General features: G+C 47.0%; 1 protein-coding gene across 1 annotated transcript in view; it reads right to left on the bottom strand.

The window, feature by feature from the left end:
- Positions 1-23,630, bottom strand: part of LOC118369100 (myelin transcription factor 1-like protein) — a 143,531-nt gene that overhangs the window by 88,447 nt on the left and 31,454 nt on the right. Inside the window, exons 2-4 of the mRNA XM_052496942.1 lie at positions 8,156-8,271; positions 4,976-5,021; positions 4,235-4,268 (exon numbers count right to left, since the gene is read on the bottom strand). Of these exons, the coding sequence (XP_052352902.1) occupies positions 4,235-4,268; positions 4,976-5,021 (80 nt within the window). The 5' untranslated portion in view covers positions 8,156-8,271. The remainder of the gene's footprint in view (positions 1-4,234; positions 4,269-4,975; positions 5,022-8,155; positions 8,272-23,630) is intronic.

Below are 23,630 nucleotides of genomic sequence, written 5' to 3'. Positions count from 1 at the left end.
GTTGTCTTTGTTAATGCAGACAGAGAAGAGCGCCAACTTCTTAAATCCTAGCCTCAATTTTGTCGCGCACATTGAATATAGTTGCGGAGACTCCCTGTATAATCCTAGATTCAGATCATTCAGGCGAGAAAAAGAAAATCACCCAGATAGGCCAGTCGTGTGAGAAAGTCATCGTCATGCAAACGGTCAGACAAGTGAAAATTACAGTGAAGAAAACTTGAAGCTCGTTACCACTCCACTATGTCTCCCTGTCATGGCTGTCCAGTACTTTAAAAATAGTATCCTGTTGTCGTGGTTACCAGTGGTTTGCAGAAGAGGGTGTCTTCCTTAATTGACCCCCCCCTCCCCCATAAACGTATCGGACATATACCAGGAGGTATGCCAGGCCAGATAGGCCAGTATGCCATCACCCAGATAGGCCAGTATGCCATCACCCAGATAGGCCAGTATGCCATCACCCAGATAGGCCAGTATGCCATCACCCAGATAGGCCAGTGTGCCATCACCCAGATAGGCCAGTCGTGTGAGAAAGTCATGCATAGAATTCACTGGCTTGTATGCGAAGCAGTAATTGTTTCAAAATGTCTCCTGCCATGTCCCTGATGCGTTGTGAAACAGTGCTATTTGATGAAGTCACTGTCTGTATAGTTTTTTGGGCCTTTCCCCTTTGTCCCAGCCATGCTGAGGGAAAAGCAAGCTATTGTCCTAGCAGGAAGAATGAAGTCCTCCACAATAGTATGGGGCTTGCTGTCCTAGCCACTCGGTAGCTCACCATATAAGACAATTCTAGCCCCTTCTTATTAATGGTATCTGTTGCTTTTATACATGTCTTACTACTTGAAAAACTCCTGTGGCTTATTTTTCAAATTGGTATTTTTTGTTTCAAAATATCTGCGCAAGAGTGAAGGTTTCAGAGAGTTGTGAGATAGTACTTTTGCACTAAAAGGAAAGGCACTAATCCCAATATAAGTGAACCCCAAATCAATGTCCCTGTCTGTTGTTCAGTGCTTTCCCAGGTAAGGAGCAGTAGATCTTCAGCTGCATCAGATTCACAACTGTCAGTGTCAATGCTAGCTGGGCTAACAACAAATTTAGAATTATTATTATAATTTTTTTGGAGGGTGGATCAGTTTAATATTGCGGAAAGAATGTTGCTTCCAATGTAATTGTCTGCATCATTTCCAATCCCCCATATTTTTGGGTAAATATATATATCCATACACGCATGCATATATATACACATATATACATACATACACATACCTATATAGACATACATATTTTTTTAAAGAATATACCTTTATTATTCCCTGCAAACCCTACCGCCGATCCCCCAATTGGAGTAAACTAATAAACACTTCTGCTTCTACCTTCAATCCATACATCTTATACACATTCTACAGATACAGTCTACTTTACAATAGTTCTCTCTTGTTTGTTCTTAGTCCTTCCTCTATTTCTGATGTCCATCCAGTTTGATGATTTCTATTTATAACTATGCTATTTCACAAAAGCTCCGAACCTATATACATTCTACAGATGCCCTACATTGTTTATGCCCTACATTGTTTATCTTGTTATTAGTCCCACCCTTCAGCTCCACTCAACCCCTCCCATCTGTCTCTCAACATCATCCATTTCTGATTTCTACTTGCCATATATTTTTCAACTGTGCTGTGATGCTTTACAAAATAATTGAACCTTTCTATTCTCATAGCTTCTACAGATTGTAAATGAAAAATAAACATTTTTGCTAAAATAATTATTATATTATTGATTGCTTGACTATGTCTTTTCAAACCACCCAGTATTGCTATCTGCAGCGTTAGTTCTAGGTAAATGTTGCAATTCTTCAGCCATTCCTGGACCTGTGACCAAAAATGAGCTACATATGGACAATACCAAAATAAATGATCTAATGACTCTGCCTCCTCACAGCAGAATCTGCAGAGCTGGGAAGATTGTATCCCCCATATATATAACATTCTATTAGTTGCAAGAATTTTGTATAGTAATTTATATTGATAAATTTGAAGTTTGAATCCGGCGTTGTTTTGCGTATCAATTCATAAACCATGTGCCATTGAATGGGTACATCGCAAATCTCTTCCCAACTATTTTGCCATTTATATGGCACAGCTGTCCGTTTTTTGGTCCTTAAATGAAATTGGTATATGTTTTTATTTATCACACTTTTCTTTAACCATTTATGTTCTTTAATACAGGGCCGACATACAAGTTCCTTACTTTTTTCCCCTCCTACTTGGCTCTTCCATTTTTGTGGTAATGCTGCAATTCATTGGTTGTAATTTTGGGTAGAGCAGAAATTTCCATATGTCTGTGTTAGCTGCATGTGCGACATAATTCCACCAGTCCTATTTATGATATCAGGAAAGGCACTACTCCCAATATAAGTGAACCCCAAATCAATGTAGTCCTCATCATATTTGGCCTCTTCGATGGTCCAACATCCCGGTCTGTTGTTCGGTGCTTTCCCAGGTAAGGAGCAGTAGATCTTCAGCTGCATCAGGTTCACAACTGTCAGTGTCCATGCTAGCTGGGCTAACAACGAATGTAGAATTACTGATGCTAGCATTGGATGTGCACGTGGAAGCAGAACAACTTGTGTCGTGGACGGGTGCAGGTAGAGCTGGTACGTGTCTCTATGAACACGGGCCTTACTTTCTTTTAACCATTTATCCATTTTCGAGCAAAAGGAATGAGCAGCAGCTTCGTGTGGCTTAGTGGAATTCCCGCGAGAGAGAAACGCTTAATGTAAGGCTATCTGTATTTGACTACCTGTATTTGGCTACCTGTATTTGACTACCTGTATTTGACTACCTGTATTTGGCTACCTGTATTTGACTACCTGTATTTGGCTACCTGTATTTGGCTACCTGTATTTGACTACCTGGATTTGACTACCTGGATTTGACTACCTGTATTTGACTACCTGTATTTGGCTACCTGGATTTGACTACCTGCATTTGACTACCTGTATTTGACTACCTGGATTTGACTACCTGGATTTGACTACCTGCATTCGACTACCTGGATTTGACTATCTGCATTTGACTACCTGTATTTGACTACCTGTATTTGACTACCTGTATTTGACTACCTGTATTTGGCTACCTGGATTTGACTACCTGCATTTGACTACCTGTATTTGACTACCTGTATTTGACTACCTTGATTTGGCTACCTGGATTTGACTACCTGTATTTGACTACCTGTATTTGACTATCTGTATTTGACTACATGTATTTGACTACCTGTATTTGACTACCTGGATTTGACTACCTGTATTTGACTACCTGCATTTGACTACCTGTATTTGACTACCTGTATTTGACTACCTGCATTTGACTACCTGTATTTGACTACCTGCATTTGACTACCTGTATTTGACTACCTGTATTTGACTACCTGCATTTGACTACCTGTATTTGACTACCTGTATTTGACATTGTGTTGTTATTTCGCTGAACACTAGATGGTTGAATTTTATTTTTGGAAGTGAATCAAGGCTACTCAGGTGAGAAAAAAACCTCACCCAAAAGTATAACCCCGTTGGAAAATATAAATGGACTGTTTGAATGTGAATCACATTTTTATTTGGCGTACACCCGACGGTATTGCTCGTACCCACCCCTGTGTGTCTAGTACATGCAATTCAATGAACTTAGTTGGCAGGGACAACACACAGGGGTCAATTCACTGAACTGACATGTCTAACCACCTGTCAGTACAGGCTAACGATGGAGTTTGCAGTGGGTTTTAATAAGTTAGATTTGATCAAAGAGAACTTCGATTTTAATTATTTACTGGCAATAGGGTTTGTCAGGATAGATAGAGAAAAAAATGGAGAAACGGGATAGCGAGACAGAAAGGAAGAGAGTTAGAGAGAAAAGAGCGAGAGAGCGACTGGTACAGATGAAGTGAGATACAGAGTGAATAAAGGAGAGAAAGTGAGAGATGAGAATAAAAGAGAGAGGAAGTAGCATGCAGAGTAAATGGCGTCGCCCTCCTGTCTGAAGAGGTGATTGTAGTGCTCGTCTCTCGCTGCACACTGAGAGGCTGGGAGTACTCCACAGCCATTATCGGCCCTCGTGGCCTTTCATCTCTCAGCCTCTCCCTCCCCCTCTCTACCTCCCTCCCTCTTTCACTCACACACATGGGGGTTAGCTGGAAAGGCAGGGGAACAGGGACAATGTTTAACAGTAATACTGACCTGAACAGCTCTGGTATCGCTGGTTCCACAGGCACTGAGAAATACAGGCAGAGAGAAAGAGAAAGGGATGGGGAAAGAGGGAGGGGAGAGAGAGATGAGTGAGAGGGGCGAGAGGGACGGAGAAAGAAGGAGGGGAGAGAGAGGGGAGAGCGAGACAGGAGAGAGAGTGATGGGGAGAGAGAGAGGGAAGAGAGAGGAGAGAGAGGGAGGGGAGAGAGGGAGGGGAGTAAGAGAGGGGAGAGAGAGAGGAGAGGGAGGGAGGGGAGAGAGGAGAGGGAGAGAGAGGGGAGAGAGAGGAGAGAGAGGGAGGGCAGAGAGAGAGAGGGGAGAGAGAGGGGAGAGAGAGGAGTAAGAGAGGGAAGGCAGAGAGGGATGGGGAGAAAATAATGAGTGAGGGGATGCGAAAGAAAAAGAGTAATCCCTATATCTTAAAAGCATGCTTTCATCAAGGTTAAAAACAGTGACAACCATATTCAATGGAGGCAGGCACAATAACACGATGTAATTGGCTGGATAGACTGCCTGGAGAATTGTGAATTCAAGAGTGTCTCATATAGGATGGCTTGTGAGGTGAGAGACAGTGTGAAGAGAAGAGTGAAGCAGTGAGTGAGAGAGCTGTGTGTGTGTGTGTGTGTTTATTTGTGTGTGTTTGTGTGTATGTGTGTGCTTGTGGGTTGGGGTAAGGTCACCCTGAATGGCGCCTGCAGTGATTTGAGGAGAGTGCAGACGCACCTCGGATACCTTTTGAGCGTGTGCGATGGCGCTTCTCGTCTGCATTCACCTCCATCTGCAGAGGAGACACAAACAGATAGTCAGAGATAGAAGCCCTGCCAGGGCCTGTGCCAAGAGAAGAGTGGCTTTGGTGGCCTGGCACCTGGGTCTGTCTGTCTGTCTGCCCGCCTGCCTGCCCGTCGGTCCACCAGTCTGCCCACCCGCCCGCAGGTCCACCAGTCTGCCCACCCGCCCGCCCGCCGGTCCACCAGTCTGCCCGCCCGCCCGCCGGTCCACCAGTCTGCCCGCCCGCCCGCCGGTCCACCAGTCTGCCCACCCGCCCGCCCGCCGGTCCACCAGTCTGCCCGCCTGCCCGCAGGTCCACCAGTCTGCCCACCCGCCCGCCGGTCCACCAGTCTGCCCGCCCGCCGGGCCACCAGTCTGCCCACCCGCCCGCCCGCCGGTCCACCAGTCTGCCCACCCGCCCGTCGGTCCACCAGTCTGCCCACCCGCCCGCCTGTCAGTCCACCAGTCTGCCTGCCCGTCGGTCCACCAGTCTGTCCGCCCGCCCGTTGGTCCACCAGTCTGCCCGCCCGCTCGTCGGTCAACCAGTCTGCCCGCCCGTCGGTCCACCAGTCTGCCCACCCGCCCGCCCGTCGGTCCACCAGTCTGCCCGCCCGCCCGTCGGTCCACCAGTCCGTCCGCCCTTCTGTCACTCTCTCTTATGAACACACACTGAGACACCTACACCCCAATTTATCCCGACAGTAATTGCCTGGTACCAAAGCTTCACTGTTTCTGACACTGTGAAATTGCATTTATTCTCTCTTTAAAAGGATTAAGAAATGTAGATTTTGCCAGGTGCTACTGTCACCAAAACCTTTCCTTCATGGTGCTTTGAAATATGTATGCAAATGTACTGTGAAAACAAATGCATAATTGCATTGGTTCTTCTTCTGGTCCATATTTGTGTACAGATTATGATGTTCCATCGTTCGCCAACACAGTCACACTTCTCCATTAAAGGGCACCTATACTACTTTCTACCTGAAGGTGTCATCTCTGCTTTATACCACTTGGCTATACCACATTCCTCAAACACTATACCACATTCCTCAAACAAAGTCATATATATATATATATATAGAGTATAATCATAATCCCTCCCATATTCCGCTAGACCACATCATTCACTGTGTACACAATGTTCTGCATGCCTCTCAAATCAATGTCTCATCTGTAAATCCTCTTTTTAATCTCACAGATATCACATCACTCCCACTCCACAATGTCTCCCACACTAAAGCCATCATCTCACAGTAAAAGTGGATCCCGACTGGTCAGAGGAGAATTAACCGTAGATGAGTTGAAAGAAGGGGGGCATTGTGTTATTCCCAGATGTTACTGAAGATATGAACGCTCGCTGAGTTGTGGACTATCACAGGCCAGCCGAGTTTGGATGTCTCTTTAATGCTCCATGATTTATTCAAGTGCCACTGAAGCCTTCAGTCCTAATGGTGGAAGCCGTCGTGTTTTTTTTTTAATGCTGGCCATAAATGTTTCAAACGGGGAAAATAAAATGATCAAAGCCAACGGTACCTAGTAAATCTTATTAGTGTGAACGGCAGGGTGGTTTTTTTGGGGGGGGGGAGCCTGAAATTATATTTCTGTGGAGCGGCGCAGGGGTTTCCATGGTAATAAGAGGAAATCCTACCTCAGGGGAAAATAACAAGAAGTTATCAATCCGTGTGGCCCAACTCACCGCACTCTATTTACGGTGACATTTGGCTCATGAGAGACAGACAGAGCAAAGGAGCAAATGTGAGGGACAATGAATGAACTGCATGACAGTAACTCAATTAGTCGTCACCTGCTGAGACTAGCCAGGCTCAACATGATAATGCTGTGCTTTGCACTGGTGTTTTTTCAACAACCATATGGGAAGCACTCAACACCTGACCGCAACAGTGCTACACTTTATGTCAGAAAACACAACGTGAGCTATTTCCTCCTGGCTATGGTGAGTGAGGGAGTTCCACAGACAAACACACAACACACAGCACACAACACACACACACAAAACTGTGCCTATCGACAACTGTCAGATTCTCTCTAAGGCCTTCTCTCAGCCGCATGACAACAACAACAACTGCATCTCCGTCGCCGCCACTTCCTCCATCAAGGTCCCTTGTGAGACCGGTGCCCAGGTCCCTGAACGCCTGTCTGAGACTCGTCCGCCCCTCTGGGTGTTAAGAGCCCTCCTCACCCCCACCCCCACCCTTCTCACACTCCACACCCTCCTCACCCTCCTCATCCTCCACACCCGCCCGTTTTTTTACACAAATGTCACAGATGTAATAGCTTGTGGAGCTTGCAGTAATGGAAAGATAAGGAAGATCTGTTTCCCCTATGTTCATACCGTTTTACCGTATTTATACTGTATATTGCAGATAAAAGGCGGAATAACTCTCATTCGTGCCCTTTCTGTGCCGTCTGTGTGTGCGTATGTGTGTGTGTGCGTGTGTGCGTGTGTGTGTGTGTGTGTGTGTGTGTGTGTGTGTGTGTGTGTGTGTGTGTGTGTGTGTGTGTGTGTGTGTGTGTGTGGTGGGGGCTGGGACCACAATTCACATCGTTATCGGTTTTCCTTTGTTTCACCTTGAAGTTTTGGGAGAATATGTCTCAGGCATACGGTGCTACCCCCCCCCCCCCCCACCCCACACACACACACCTCCACCACCCCACTCCTCAGCCTGCGTTTGGTATTCCTTCAGTGAGTCATTGGGGAGGCTTCCGAAAACCACACTTGCATGATCAAATTTCACTGCAACTAGGTATTTACGCCATCATCACCCAGTGACAGTAAACATGCAAGCTCGCTAAAATAAGTGCATCTGAATAGTTGTGAAGGACCAGGCTGATAGCATTGAGTGGGTGCCAGAGATAGAGAGGGAGATAGAGAGGGAGAGGGGGAGATAAGGATGGAAATCTGCTATTAACATTTTCTCCAGTGAGTGTTGTTCTTGTAGGTAGGTAGCTATCACTCTGAGACAAGCTTGTGGAAAGGTTTGGGTGTGACAGAGTTTTGTATCTTTACTTTGAATGGTTGGGATTGAGTATGACAGAGTGTGTGGCTCTACATCTTAAAACAGGGTTGTGAGATTATCAAGATGTACCGTATCATTATAACTGAAACGGTTGTTGTAACAGTACCTGAAATGGTTTGGGGTGAGATTGTTATTTGGTCCAGATCTCTGCTTCCTCCGTTGCCCACAACAGTAGACGTTTGACTGGAGAGAAAGGGATCACCACTCTTTCAAGTTCATTTTCTGCAAAGAATTAAAAAAACAATATCCATACTTAGGAATTCAAATCTCCATGCAAATCATAATTACCCAGGCTGTATGATAGCTTTTGGCTTGAGTTTCCTTCCTTTGAGAAGGAAGCCGATGAGAGACTCATGAATAGTCACATAGTATAACATGTATGCTATATACGGAGTGAATGTGATTTCCTCCCTCCCGATAGCTGCTTGTCATTTTATGAAATAGACTTGGCACGACGGTAATTAGCTAGATCTATCATATTCTGCAGGAAGTGGGAAAAAATATAGCTAATGATCCATGCTACCCTCCATGATTTCTCTTCAACTCTGCCGTCCTATGAATTGAAAAGAGACAAAGATAGCGGGGGAGAGAGAGAGAGAAGGTGTGCGAATAAGCAATAGATAGGAGAGAGAGAGAGAGAGAGAGAGAGAGAGAGAGAGAGAGAGAGAGAGAGAGAGAGAGAGAGAGAGAGAGAGAGAGAGAGAGAGAGAGAGAGAGAGAGAGAGAGAGAGAGAGAGAGAGAGAGAGAGAGAGAGAGAGTGAGAGAGAGAGAAAGAGAGAGAGAGAGAGAGAGAGAGAGAGAGAGAGAGAGAGAGAGAGAGAGAGAGAGAGAGAGAGAGAGAGAGAGAGAGAGAGAGAGAGAGAGAGAGATAAAGAGAGAGAGAGAGAGAGAGAGAGAGAGAGAGAGAGAGAGAGAGAGAGAGAGAGAGAGAGAGAGAGAGAGAGAGAGAGAGAGAGAGAGAAAGAGAGAGAGAGAGAGGGAGAGAGAGAGAGAGAGAGAGAGAGAGAGAGAGAGAGAGAGAGAGAGAGAGAGAGAGAGAGAGAGAGAGAGAGAGAGAGAGAGAGAGAGAGAGAGAGAGAGAGAGAGAGAGAGAGAGAGAGGAGAGAGAGAGAAAGAGCGAGAGAGAGCGAGAGAGAGAGCGAGAGAGAGCGAGAGAGAGAGAGAGAGAGAGAGACTCTCAGAGAGAGAGAGCGAGAGAGAGAGAGAGAGAGAGAGAGAGAGAGAGAGAGACAGGAAGATGGACGGGAGAGAAAGGAAGAGAGAGGGGGAGAGAGAGGGAGGGATTGAGAGGGAAGGAATGAGAGAGAGTATTTGAGCAAGGCAGGGATCGAGAGAGAGAGGGAAAGAGAGGGAGGGATTGAGAGAGAGAGGGAGAGAGAGAGGGAGAGATAGAGAGAGGAAGGGGTGTTGGGTGGACAAAGCATGCTTGGCAGCTCCAAGGAGGTTCAACCACTGCTGATGTAAAACAGTCCAGATATAAGAGGCCTATTTATCTCCCCTGACCAGGGCAATAACACTGCCTCTCAAAACACAGACGCTCAGGGACAAACAAAGAGCAAGAGACCAGACGCAGAGCAAGATGCATGGTGAACACAGAGGATGCACAGTAAGGGAGAGAACGAGGGCCATTTTAGGTATTTCGGCAGTGACGCCAGGTCACAACATTTCCCTTCATTGCTTCCCACACAAATGGACACAGTCTACTTTTCCAGTTCATCAAATTTCCTGGGATCTAGAATTGGTATTGTGTAGCCTAGGCCTATGCTTTGGCAATGCAGATATAGAAAGAGTAAGAGCAAGCTACAGTATGGCGAACTTAGCAAATGGGGCATTTGTGGTAAGTACATGGAAGCAGCCATATTTTTGCACGCCCAACATTGTTTGCTAAGTTAACTATGCTATCGCTACTAGGCTACAATCAAACATTATGCTTTATAACCATGTAAAGACCACAAATGGTCTATACTCTGATGTGTGTTTATAGGTGTTTTGCCCAATGTTTAAAGCGCTTAGGCTTCTATCCTCAAGTCAAGGTAATACTGCTATTGGCCAACTGTTTATTATTTTTGCAAGTTATTATTTTTGTCAATGAATGCAAGTATTTTTCTAAAGCCATTTTTACCATTTGTACACTTGTAAATGCAACTCCTACTCAACTGTTGCTGCTTCACACCCACTAAATAGGCTGCCAGGCCCTCTATCTTAACAGGCAGAGGTAGTATAAATTCCCTCTCTCCCTAACTCTCTTCCCTTCTTCACCCCCCACCCCTCCTCTCTCTCCATCCCTCCCTGTCTCTGTGTCTGTCCTGTATGTAGGCATGTATAAATTCCCTCTCTCCCTCACTCTCTTCCCTTCTTCACCCCCCACCCCTCCTCTCTCTCCATCCCTCCCTGTCTCTGTGTCTGTCCTGTATGTAGGCATGTAAAAATCCCCTCTCCCTCCCTCCCTCCCCTCTTCCCTTCTTTCACCCCCACCCCTCCCCTCTCTCCCTCCCTCTCTTCCCTTCTTCACCCCCACCCCTCCTCTCTCTCCCTCCCTCTCTTCCCTTCTTCACCCCAACCCCCTCCTCTCTCCCTCCCTCCCTCTCTTCCCTTCTTCACCCCCCTTCACCGCCCACCCCTCCTCTCTCTCCATCCCTCCCTGTCTCTGTGTCTGTCCTGTATGTAGGCATGTATAAATTCCCTCTCCCCTCTCTCCTCACTCTCTTCCCTTCTTCACCCCCACCCCTCCTCTCTCTCCATCCCTCCCTGTCTCTGTGTCTGTCCTGTATGTAGGCATGTATACATTCCCTCTCTCCCTCACTCTCTTCCCTTCTTCACCCCCACCCCTCCTCTCTCTCCATCCCTCCCTGTCTCTGTGTCTGTCCTGTATGTAGGCATGTATAAATTCCCTCTCTCCCTCACTCTCTTCCCTTCTTCACCCCCCACCCCTCCTCTCTCTCCATCCCTCCCTGTCTCTGTGTCTGTCCTGTATGTAGGCATGTATAAATCCCCTCTCTCCCTCACTCTCTTCCCTTCTTCACCCCCCACCCCTCCCCTCTCTCCCTCACTCTCTTCCCCTTCTTCACCCCCCTTCTTCACCCCTCCTCTCTCTCCATCCCTCCCTGTCTCTGTGTCTGTCCTGTATGTAGGCATGTATAAATCCCCTCTCCCCTCCCTCTCTTCCCTTCTTCACCCCCACCCCCCTCCCCTCTCTCCCTCCCTCCCTCTCTTCCCTTTTCACCCCCCACCCCTCCTCTCTCTCCCTCCCTCTCTTCCCTTCTTCACCCCCACCCCCTCCTCTCTCTCCCTCACTCTCTTCCCTTCTTCACCCCCCCACCCCTCCTCTCTCTCCATCCCTCCCTGTCTCTGTGTCTGTCCTGTATGTAGGCATGTATAAATCCCCTCTCTCCCTCACTCTCTTCCCTTCTTCACCCCCACCCCTCCCCTCTCTCCCTCCCTCTCTTCCCTTCTTCACCCCCCACCCCTCCTCTCTCTCCATCCCTCCCTGTCTCTGTGTCTGTCCTGTATGTAGGCATGTATAAATTCCCTCTCTCCCTCCCTCTCTTCCCTTCTTCACCCCCCACCCCTCCTCTCTCTCCATCCCTCCCTGTCTCTGTGTCTGTCCTGTATGTAGGCATGTATAAATTCCCTCTCTCCCTCCCTCTCTTCCCTTCTTCACCCCCACCCCTCCTCTCTCTCCATCCCTCCCTGTCTCTGTGTCTGTCCTGTATGTAGGCATGTATAAATTCCCTCTCTCCCTCACTCTCTTCCCTTCTTCACCCCCACCCCTCCTCTCTCTCCATCCCTCCCTGTCTCTGTCTCTGTCCTGTATGTAGGCATGTTAATTGGAGGAGTGTCCAGGAGACAGCAGAGGAGGTGTTCATGATGCAGCAGTGATGAGTAGCCAGTCACAGCCAGAGCTGCAGTCATAGACAGGACCACTTCTCTACATTAAAGCTTACAATCACCAGCTGTGCAACACAATACGTTGCTGGGAATACTGCTAGGGAGATAGGGGCGTCGCGGTGTGTGTGTGTTTTCATGTAGTGGGTTTTCACAGTTTTCCTTTGAACCACTGGGGGTTCTCATTCTGTTTCCTGCTCTCATCCTATCTCATCCTCTCTCTTCCTCTCTCTTCCTCTCTCTCTTCTCTGTCTCCTTTTGTAGTTGAAAAATAACAAAAGCCCTAAAGCGTATGCCCAAAAGACTTCTCTCTGCTACTGTCAGCGTTCAGCCCTGGTTTCAGAGTTACATCCCCTCCTACAAAAAAAGAACAAGAAAAAGTTCCTTCCTCCCGTAAACCTTTACTTTTCCCTCAACTCAGAGTCTCCCTCTCTTCTTTTCTCTCTCCTCTCTCCCTTCTCTCTACACACTCAACCCTCTCCTCCCTGTCCCCCAGTTCTCTAATCAGACACTGAGTGCCGCTGGCCCTGCTCTCTGATTGGTCTGATTAAGGCCTTGATTTGGGACAGAGGATGAAATCAGAGCCCTGACGTGTCGTGTTGTAGCTTCCCACATCCCAATGCCTTGGCCTACTTCTCTCTACGGGGTCGTGTGTGTGTGTTTTAGTAATCCATTCCCACAGCAGAGATGGTATTCATTATGGTTATAGTGTGTGCTACTCTTTCAGCACCAAGGACAGTGACAGAGTGACCTCAGCAAGGCAGTAGCAGCGCTGACTACAGCCCAGACAGACAGGCTGGGCTGTAGCCATTCATTACAAATCAACACACAAACACACATATATGCATTAACGCAGCACACTTTTTGGAGTGAGTGATGGTGTGTTTGTGTAATTGTTGTTATTTCATAACCCATAGAGGTGGGGGGAGGGTGGACTTAGCCCTTTTCAAAAGTGATATTTATCAGAGCCAGGGGATATGGCCTGTAAATAGCAGTTGTATATTGCCTGATATGTGGTGCCTGTAAAAAACATTTGCAATAAAATTCCACAGCAGAAAGATAGGCTCAGGGAGACTGTGCACGAGACACACACACAAGCACACACGTACACACAGGCACACACGTACACACAGGCACACACGTACACACAGGCACACACGTACACACAGGCACACACGTACACACAGGCACACACGTACACACAGGCACACACGTACACACAGGCACACGCGTACACACAGGCACACGCGTACACACAGGCACACGCGTACACACAGGCACACACGTACACACAGGCACACACGTACACACAGGCACACACGTACACACAGGCACACACGTACACACAGGCACACACGTACACACAGGCACACACGTACACACAGGCACACACGTACACACAGGCACACGCGTACACACAGGCACACGCGTACACACAGGCACACACGTACACACAGGCACACGCGTACACACAGGCACACACGTACACACAGGCACACACGTACACACAGGCACACGCGTACACACAGGCACAAGCGTACACACAGGCACACACGTACACACAGGCACACACGTACACACAGGCACACACGTACACACAGGCACACACGCAAGCCTAAAATAGCCTTCAGTTTTTAAGAGTGACTGGGGCTGCCTGACCTACATTTTGCGGAATGTGTGTACGCAGCACAGAGGAGGAGAGGAGCTCTATCTAAATATTCTTTGTCATTTCTCTCTCTCCTCTATCTCTCTCTCTTTCCCTCTCCTTTCTCTGATTTTCATGCCTTTAGTCTTTTACACACACACACACACACACACACACACACACACACACACACACACACACACACACACACACACACACACACACACACACACACACACACACACACACACACACACACACACACACACACACACACACACACACACAGAGAGAGAGAGAACTGCCTTGGCACTCAGAGCTTTATAAGCAGGTCTCTTTAAAACACAATGGCCATTTGGAAGGCACAGCCAGTCTGGGGAGGCAAGGTGGTCATTGACCTGTCATGATGCAGGCTGTGATGCCATTACTCATTTATGTCATCTCCACACTGTCATGGAGGTGTGATGTCTTGGGGGAGGCTGGGGGAAGAAAGGTAAGGTAGCAGTCCAGCAGAAGAAGAGGGAATCATCAGAAGGTTAGGGACAGGGGGAGAGGGCAGAAAGGAGGCAGGGGGCGACAGGGTTAGATGGGGTAGACAGAAGCAAGAACGTGGGAGAAAGCCATGGGAATGCAAACTACTGTACATCGGATTCAGTCTTTTACAGTTGTCACATGTCACACTGTGCGATGATACCAAATTAAAATCTTGACATCAACCTGGACAGACTGTACGATTTGCTTCAATTCTGTCGTCACATGCTGCGATTGGTTTGAGAGGCTAAATCAGCCGAGGTAGGCTGCATCAACTGCGGCGGTGTATTTGATCTGCGCGTGTGCCAGCACCAGCATCGCAAACCTCTCTACGCTTATGTGTGAGTGAAGTGAATCAAACAGTCTTCCCCAAAATAACATGGTTGCTGTGGTAAAACGTTCATTTTAATTGGCGATTTTGTGCATTTATCAAAACCCTATCAGGTAGCCTGAGTTCAGATGTGTGTCACACCCTGACCTGAGTATTCTTTGTTTTCCTAGTTATTTTGTGACATGGTGTGACATGGGTGATGTTTGTGTTTTGCCTTGTCTAGGGGTTTTGTATGTTTATGGGGCAGTTTCCTTTCTATGTAAATTGTATGTCTATGGTTGCCTAGATTGGTTCTCAATTAGAGGCAGCTGTCTATCGTTGTCTCTGATTGGGAACCATATTTAGGCAGCCATATTCTGTGGCTACTTTGTGGGTGATTATCTATGTCTATGTTAGTTGCTTGTGTCAGCACAGTTTTCTTATTATAGCGTCACGGTCGTTATTCGTTTATTGTTCTGGTTCAGTTTACTTCATGTTCTTTCTTCAATAAAGAAGAATGTATAAAAAACCACGATGCGTTTTGGTCCTCACCTTCTACTCCATACGACGATCGTGACAATGTGCCATGTAAACAAAGTTATTAGGGAAATCGTTCTTCTTCACAGCGTGTAAAGGTGTAAATCAAACTACTATATTATTCTGACTATTCACAATAATCTTATTATTGTGTGCATACTCACTGCCGGCCTTGTTCCTATTCGTCAGTCACGCATATGTACGACCAGTAAACACACTAGAACCTTTCTCCTGGACAGAGTACTGTAACAACTAGTAGGGCATTGTAGCCAGATCCAAATTAATTTTAAATTAAGTTTTTATATCTAACATTTTCTGGAGATATTTAAAACACAATTTAAAGTAACTGTCCAGTTAAAATCTCCTAAAAGTTCATATTCTGTTAACTCATACCCAAATAATGTTGTTGACTAGTCTTATACTCATATTTGTGGGCTCATAACAACAGCCACACTACACGATAAAGGCTAAATATATTCTGACACAGCCAGAACTTTGCCGGCGCCTAGGACCGCGCGTAACGGTACTTAAATCGGCAGATATAGACCCTGTCACACTGAACGAGACGTCCGACAATCGTTTACGGCCTACCTATATTGCCCACAACGTGGACATTTTGGCCGGGAAGGCAAAATCGTGGCACGCCACGGCCAAAATCGTACGGTCTGTGGTGGCTTTTGGCTGGGACAGTTTGAGACTGGGGAAAGACAGAGAGAGAGGACAGACAGTATGGTGGATGGAGAGGCTTGTGAAGACAGGGTTGAGGGAACAAGGGAAGGTAGTGATAGACAGAAGCAGACGAAGGGAGGCAGGAGATCCTGCACCACCAACTCTGATCCTAACTCGCACGTTGTTGCCTCTGCAGCTGCCAAGATGGGGGAGGTGGCTGGGGAAATGTTTTAAATTCCTTCCCCTAAAACTGTTTTTCGATCCAAATAATTACGGATGGAAATAGAACCAGATGAACGGGGAAACAGATATTCCTTCTCTGCCTCTTCTCATTCAACAGCAATAGCTCAGACTAACTCACCCCCTTTTTGGGTCAAGGACTTGAGAGGTTGAAGCAACAGCAGTCACACTGTCAGACACACATATGAAACACACACACACCATAAAGCAGAGCCCCTTGGGAGCCTGGGGAGCTTGGGAGGAAATACCATCCACAGCCACGGCACTGCAATTACCAACAGTAGGGTAATCACCAGAAAAATGAGGCTGGGTAGAACACTCAGGTGAGAGACGCCAGACGGCAATCAGACCGACGGGGGGAGAGAGAGAGGGCGAGGGAAGGGGGTAGGGAGGGAAGGCAGTGAGAGGGAACTGAGAGCATGAGGAGAGGGTGGGAGAGAACAGGTAGAGAGAGGGAGGGAAGGTGGAAAGAGAAAGCAGAGGGGGGAGAGAGGGGGACATTTTCTTTCATTTTCTGTCAAACGGGAGCACCAGGGCCTTAATTACCAGCCATGTCTTTGGCCCTGTGTCTGTCTCCCAGCTCACCCAACCTGAAAGGTGTGTGGTGGGTCTGTATATCTCTGTGTGTGTGTGTGTGTGTGTGTGTGTGTGTGTGTGTGTGTGTGTGTGTGTGTGTGTGTGTGTGTGTGTGTGTGTGTGTGTGTGTGTGTGTGTGTGTGTGTGTGTGTGTGTGTGTGTGTGTTGCGAGGGCGAGAGATAGAGGGAGGCAGAGAGAGGTTGGCAGCAGAGAGAGGAGAGAGGCAATGGTCATTTCTGTACTTTGCAGTATTCAAAGCAGCCAGAGCAGCATGAGGTTCGACACGGTGACAGACTAGCAAGGTCTCACATTATTACAGTAATAATCTACACTACAGATCTCCACCTTACCAGAGCATGATGAGTCAAATACGAAACTTCTGACAATACTGCAAGACTGTTCATAATTCCCATCTCGCCAGATTAATGTTACTGTGTGTGTTGTGCAGAACATTTCTGTCCAGCCTTTTTCTTTTTATGACATGATACATGCAAATGAAATGTTGAAGTCTTTGTGTCTTTGTTCATGTTGACATTTTATAAAAATGTGTCATTCATCACTTTGTCCTGCTCTTTATTCAAATCAGATCCCACCTGCTGTGGTTGCAGGGACATCTGTCTCTCTCTCTGTGTGTGTGTGTGTGTGTGTGTGTGTGTGTGTGTGTGTGTGTGTGTGTGTGTGTGTGTGTGTGTGTGTGTGTGTGTGTGTGTGTGTGTGTGTGTGTGTGTGTGTGTGTGTGTGTGTGTGTGACTGTGTGTGCTCTATAAAGACGTGACTTGTTGAGTAATGTACCTGAATTTGGTATCTGCAACAACAGAGCAGATCTCTGAAACAAGGGTAGGGTTGGGGAGTAACTGTTTGCATGTAGTCAGTTACATGTAATCTGATGAGAAAAAAAATGGTAACTGTAATCAGTTACGTTACCAGCAAAAATATTGTAATCAGATTACAGATGCTTTTGAAAAATGAGATGATTACTTCTTGGATTACCTTTAAAGGATGTTTTGCGATAAAATACATTGTCACCTTTCTGTTTTCTCAATGACATTCAATTCAGCATTGAAAAAAGGCGCATGTTTACGTTTGTTCCACCTGAGCGAGTCAGAGACCACTATGATGACACACCAAATGCGTTTGATGGATCCTTTTTGTCTTCTTCTAATGCCTCTTAAGGCAAACGTAACCGAAAGTAATCAGATTACTTTACAATTGTGGACAGGTAACTAGTAACTGTAACAGATTGCATTTAGAAAGTATCCTACCCAACACTGAACATGGCAACATTAAATTGTGCATTTGTGTGTGTCTCCCTGATGTGTGTGGACATGCGGAGCTATGTCTCTCTCTCTCTCTCTCTCTCTCTCTCTGATTACACCCAGTCTGCAGTGCCCCTGTGATGAGCTCTATTGTTCTCCTGCTCTCTTTTCTCTCTGTCTGCTGTCTCCACTGTGCTGTGAGGAGTCAGTCTGCTACTGCTGCTGCTGATACTGCTGTTGGGTGTCTTTCAGAATATCAATGATACTTCTACAGACAAAAAGAAAGAAAGGGCTGACACGTGCCCCTCTGCCCTGCAGGCTTACCCCAGGGTGACAGCGGGCACAGCCCCCATCAGGTACCCCCGCCTGGCAAACACACACACACACACACACACACACACACACACACACACACACACACACACACACACACACACACACACACACACACACACACACACACACACACACACACACATACACACCACTGGAGGGAAGATCAACCTACAATAGCTCTCAAACTGACAAACACACACACACACACACACACACACACACACACACACACACACACACACACACACACACACACACACACACACACACACACACACACACACACATACACACCACTGGAGGGAAGATCAACCTACAATAGCTCTCAAACTGACAAACACACACACACACACACACACACACACACACACACACACACACACACACACACACACACACACACACACACACACACACACACAACACACCCACAACTCACACACCATCGCAGGAAAGGGGGAAAACACCCACCCGAGTCTGTCATTGGTGACACCGCAACAGAATACAAAATATCATCAAAATAGCAATAGTCAATCACCACCTTCCGGAGACACCTGAAACCCCACCTCTTCAAGGAATACCTAGGATAGGGTAAGTAAGGGTAAGTAATCCTTCTCACCCCCTTCTCCCCCCTTCTCCCCCAACAAGATTTAGATGCAAGTGGCTGCTCCACTGGTTGTCATAAGGTGTATGCACCAATTTGTAAGTCGCTCTGGATAAGAGCGTCTGCTAAATGACTTAAATGTAAATGTAATGATAGCATCCTATATGGCTGAATCCTATGTACATCCCTGGATCACACTGTAGATTCATAACTCTTGATGGTAAGGGAGCGGTCGAAATGTACACAATTGTTACGTGGAGGAAAATCTGGGCATCTTTTTTTCAATTTCAGTCAGGGTTAGTATTTTTTATTCAGTCCAGGAGAGCTTCATGTCATTTGTAATCGATGAAATGTTGCTCAGTGATTGTGAATTATTTGCTTATTACACTGTATATCGATGTGTGGCTGATGCTGTCCCTCATCTCTGATTATCAAGTGTGCCTCGTGTGATCTCAATCAAATGATCCTTAGTCTATATAATAATGTAGGCTATAGGCCTAGGCTTTACAGTGAATTCGGAAAGCATTCAGACCCCATGACTTTTTTCACATTTCGTTAGGTTACAGCATTATTCTAAAATTAATTAAATAGCTTATTTTTTTAACGGAAAAATCACATTTACATAAGTATTCAGACCCTTTACTAGGTACTTTGTTGAAGCACCTTTGGCAGCATTTACAGCCTCGAGTCTTCTTGGGTATGATGCTACAAGCCTGGCACACCTGTATTTGATTCTCGACCTCATCTTTACTAGATGCTGTTCTTCCACTAACCTCATTGCAACTCCCCTCCAAGTCTCCGACCACTACCTTGTATCCTTTTCCCTCTCGCTCTCATCCAACACTTCCCACACTGCCCCTACTCGGATGGTATCGCGCCGTCCCAACCTTCGCTCTCTCTCCCCCGCTACTCTCTCCTCTTCCATCCTATCATCTCTTCCCTCTGCTCAAACCTTCTCCAACCTATCTCCTGATTCTGCCTACTCAACCCTCCTCTCCTCCCTTTCTGCATCCTTTGACTCTCTATGTCCCCTATCTTCCAGGCCGGCTCGGTCCTCCACTCCCGCTTCGTGGCTCGACGACTCATTGCGAGCTCACAGAACAGGGCTCCGGGCAGCCGAGCGGAAATGGAGGAAAACTCGCCTCCCTGCGGACCTGGCATCCTTTCACTCCCTCCTTTCTACATTTTCCTCCTCTGTCTCTGCTGCTAAAGCCACTTTCTACCACTCTAAATTCCAAGCATCTGCCTCTAACCCTAGGAAGCTCTTTGCCACCTTCTCCTCCCTCCTGAATCCCCCCCCCCTCCTCCCTCTCTGCAGATGACTTCGTCAACCATTTTGAAAAGAAGGTCGACGACATCCGATCCTCGTTTGCTAAGTCAAACGACACCGCTGGTTCTGCTCACACTGCCCTACCCTGTGCTCTGACCTCTTTCTCCCCTCTCTCTCCAGATGAAATCTCGCGTCTTGTGACGGCCGGCCGCCCAACAACCTGCCCGCTCGACTCTATCCCCTCCTCTCTTCTCCAGACCATTTCCGGAGACCTTCTCCCTTACCTCACCTCGCTCATCAACTCATCCCTGACCGCTGGCTACGTCCCTTCCGTCTTCAAGAGAGCGAGAGTTGCACCCCTTCTGAAAAAACCTACACTCGATCCCTCCGATGTCAACAACTACAGACCAGTATCCCTTCTTTCTTTTCTCTCCAAAACTCTTGAACGTGCCTTCCTTGGCCAGCTCTCCCGCTATCTCTCTCAGAATGACCTTCTTGATCCAAATCAGTCAGGTTTCAAGACTAGTCATTCAACTGAGACTGCTCTTCTCTGTATCACGGAGGCGCTCCGCACTGCTAAAGCTAACTCTCTCTCCTCTGCTCTCCTCCTTCTAGACCTATCGGCTGCCTTCGATACTGTGAACCATCAGATCCTCCTCTCCACCCTCTCCGAGTTGGGCATCTCCGGCGCGGCCCACGCTTGGATTGCGTCCTACCTGACAGGTCGCTCCTACCAGGTGGCGTGGCGAGAATCTGTCTCCTCACCACGCGCTCTCACCACTGGTGTCCCCCAGGGCTCTGTTCTAGGCCCTCTCCTATTCTCGCTATACACCAAGTCACTTGGCTCTGTCATAACCTCACATGGTCTCTCCTATCATTGCTATGCAGACGACACACAATTAATCTTCTCCTTTCCCCCTTCTGATGACCAGGTGGCGAATCGCATCTCTGCATGTCTGGCAGACATATCAGTGTGGATGACGGATCACCACCTCAAGCTGAACCTCGGCAAGACGGAGCTGCTCTTCCTCCCGGGGAAGGACTGCCCGTTCCATGATCTCGCCATCACGGTTGACAACTCCATTGTGTCCTCCTCCCAGAGCGCTAAGAACCTTGGCGTGATCCTGGACAACACCCTGTCGTTCTCAACTAACATCAAGGCGGTGGCCCGTTCCTGTAGGTTCATGCTCTACAACATCCGCAGAGTACGACCCTGCCTCACACAGGAAGCGGCGCAGGTCCTAATCCAGGCACTTGTCATCTCCCGTCTGGATTACTGCAACTCGCTGTTGGCTGGGCTCCCTGCCTGTGCCATTAAACCCCTACAACTCATCCAGAACGCCGCAGCCCGTCTGGTGTTCAACCTTCCCAAGTTCTCTCACGTCACCCCGCTCCTCCGCTCTCTCCACTGGCTTCCAGTTGAAGCTCGCATCCGCTACAAGACCATGGTGCTTGCCTACGGAGCTGTGAGGGGAACGGCACCTCAGTACCTCCAGGCTCTGATCAGGCCCTACACCCAAACAAGGGCACTGCGTTCATCCACCTCTGGCCTGCTCGCCTCCCTACCACTGAGGAAGTACAGTTCCCGCTCAGCTCAGTCAAAACTGTTCGCTGCTCTGGCTCCCCAATGGTGGAACACACTCCCTCACGACGCCAGGACAGCGGAGTCAATCACCACCTTCCGGAGACACCTGAAACCCCACCTCTTTAAGGAATACCTAGGATAGGATAAAGTAATCCCCCCCCCCCTTAAAAGATTTAGATGCACTATTGTAAAGTGGCTGTTCCACTGGATGTCATTCACCAATTTGTAAGTCGCTCTGGATAAGAGCGTCTGCTAAATGACTTAAATGTAAATGTAAATGTAATGTATTTGGGGAGTTTCTCCCGTTGTTCTCTGCAGATTGTCTCAAGCTCTGTCAGGTTGGATGGGGAGCGTTGCTGCACAGCTATTTTCAGGTCTCTCCAGAAATGTTCGATTGGGTTCAAGTCTGGGCTCTAGCTGGGCCACTCAAGGACATTCAGAGACTTGTCCTCGAGCCACTCCTGTGTTGTCTTGGCTGTGTGCTGTTCAGTTTGGCCGGACGGCCAGCTCTAGAAAGAGTTTTGGTGTTTCCAAACTTCTTCCATTTAAGAATGATGGAGGCCATTGTGTTCTTGGGGACCTTCACTGCTGCAGAAATCTGTGCCTCAACACAATCCTGTCTCGGAGCTCTGCAGACAATCTCTTCGTGTGTGCCTTTCCAAATCATGTGCAATCAATTGAATTTACCACAGGTGGACTCACTTTGTCATTATGGGGTATTATATGTAGATTGCTGAGGATTTTTAGTTATATACTTCCCGAAGGCACTATACGAAGAGCATGCTCGGAGAAGCACAGGCAACGGTATACTTCTACAGGACTATATTTCGATGTTGTTGCACTGATGGGATGGTGTAAAACTAGGCTATACTGCATTACACACTGCAATGTATCGGCTATCCAAACCATGAGCCCTGGCCTGCCCTACTCTTGCTGACCAATGGCTGTGCTGTGTACGCTGGCACTTCACGAGGCGAATCAACCAATAAAAAATCGAATTCTGTGCCTGCAGACTAGGACTACTGATGTTCTGTTCAATTTGAGAGGGAGAATACGAAGACGAGAAGTAGGACCGGAGATAAGCTTGCTACTGCTAGAATTGATTTCAATTTAAAAAACAATCTGTTTCGCTGCCCATTGTGAAGCGATTTGTTGACCATATTCAAGTCATTTACGTAACTTACGTTAGTATGAATCAACATTTAAATGGGCTACTTTGGGCTACTAAGAACAAGAGGGCTTTGTGTTGGAGCCCATTTCTTCCTATTCAAGAAATAAGAAGTATGCCTACCTGTTTGACAGACTGAATTATAGTCTACTATACATCGATTTTGCCAGCCAAGTCCTTCAGTCACGATGCACTCCTATCTCAGTGTCAGTGAATGGCTTGGTGTGTTAAGTTAAACGAGGGCATTGTGTTTTTTTGTTAAAGAAAATGACCAACAAAAAAAACATCCCTTGTGAGCTTAAGATAAAATCTAAGTAGAAAATATTAAAATATATTAAAATATAATAGAAAATAGAAAAAATGTACCTGATCATACAATATAAACCAATCTATACTCTTGAGTGTACAAAACATGAGGAACACCTTCCTAATATTGAGTTGCACCCCACCCATTTGCCCTCAGAACACCCTCAAATCGCCAGGGCATGGACTCTACAAGGTGTCGAAAGCATTCCACAGGGATGCTGGCCCATGTTGACTCCAATACTTTCCACGGTTATGTGAAGTTGGCTGGATGTCCTTTGGGTGGCGAACCATTTTTGATACACACCGGAAAGTGTTGAGCTTGAACAAACCAGAAGATTTGCAGATCTTGAAACAAAGGCACTTCACTATCTTTTTTTGCCCTTCAATTAGGGATCATCAATAAGGGAGCATAGCTTTCACCTGGTGTATGTAGCCCTTTCCTGCAGTCAGTGACCAAAAGCATCTCCTTTGGCCTCATGGGTGGAATGTTACTCATATTAATAATGAATGATTATATGTTTTTGAATGACGAAAATCCGGTGTTTCTATGTCAAAACGTTTTGTTATACTTCAGTCTTCTGTGATGTATATAAAGGGTAATATTGGGATGCAAACTCAAAATTAACTCTATATCTGACATGGTAAAGTTGTCTTCTTTGTT

This window comes from Oncorhynchus keta, chromosome 35 (genome assembly GCF_023373465.1).
Source record: "Oncorhynchus keta strain PuntledgeMale-10-30-2019 chromosome 35, Oket_V2, whole genome shotgun sequence".
Lineage (NCBI taxonomy): Eukaryota > Metazoa > Chordata > Actinopteri > Salmoniformes > Salmonidae > Oncorhynchus > Oncorhynchus keta.
This window is presented reverse-complemented; position numbering and strand designations above follow the sequence as displayed.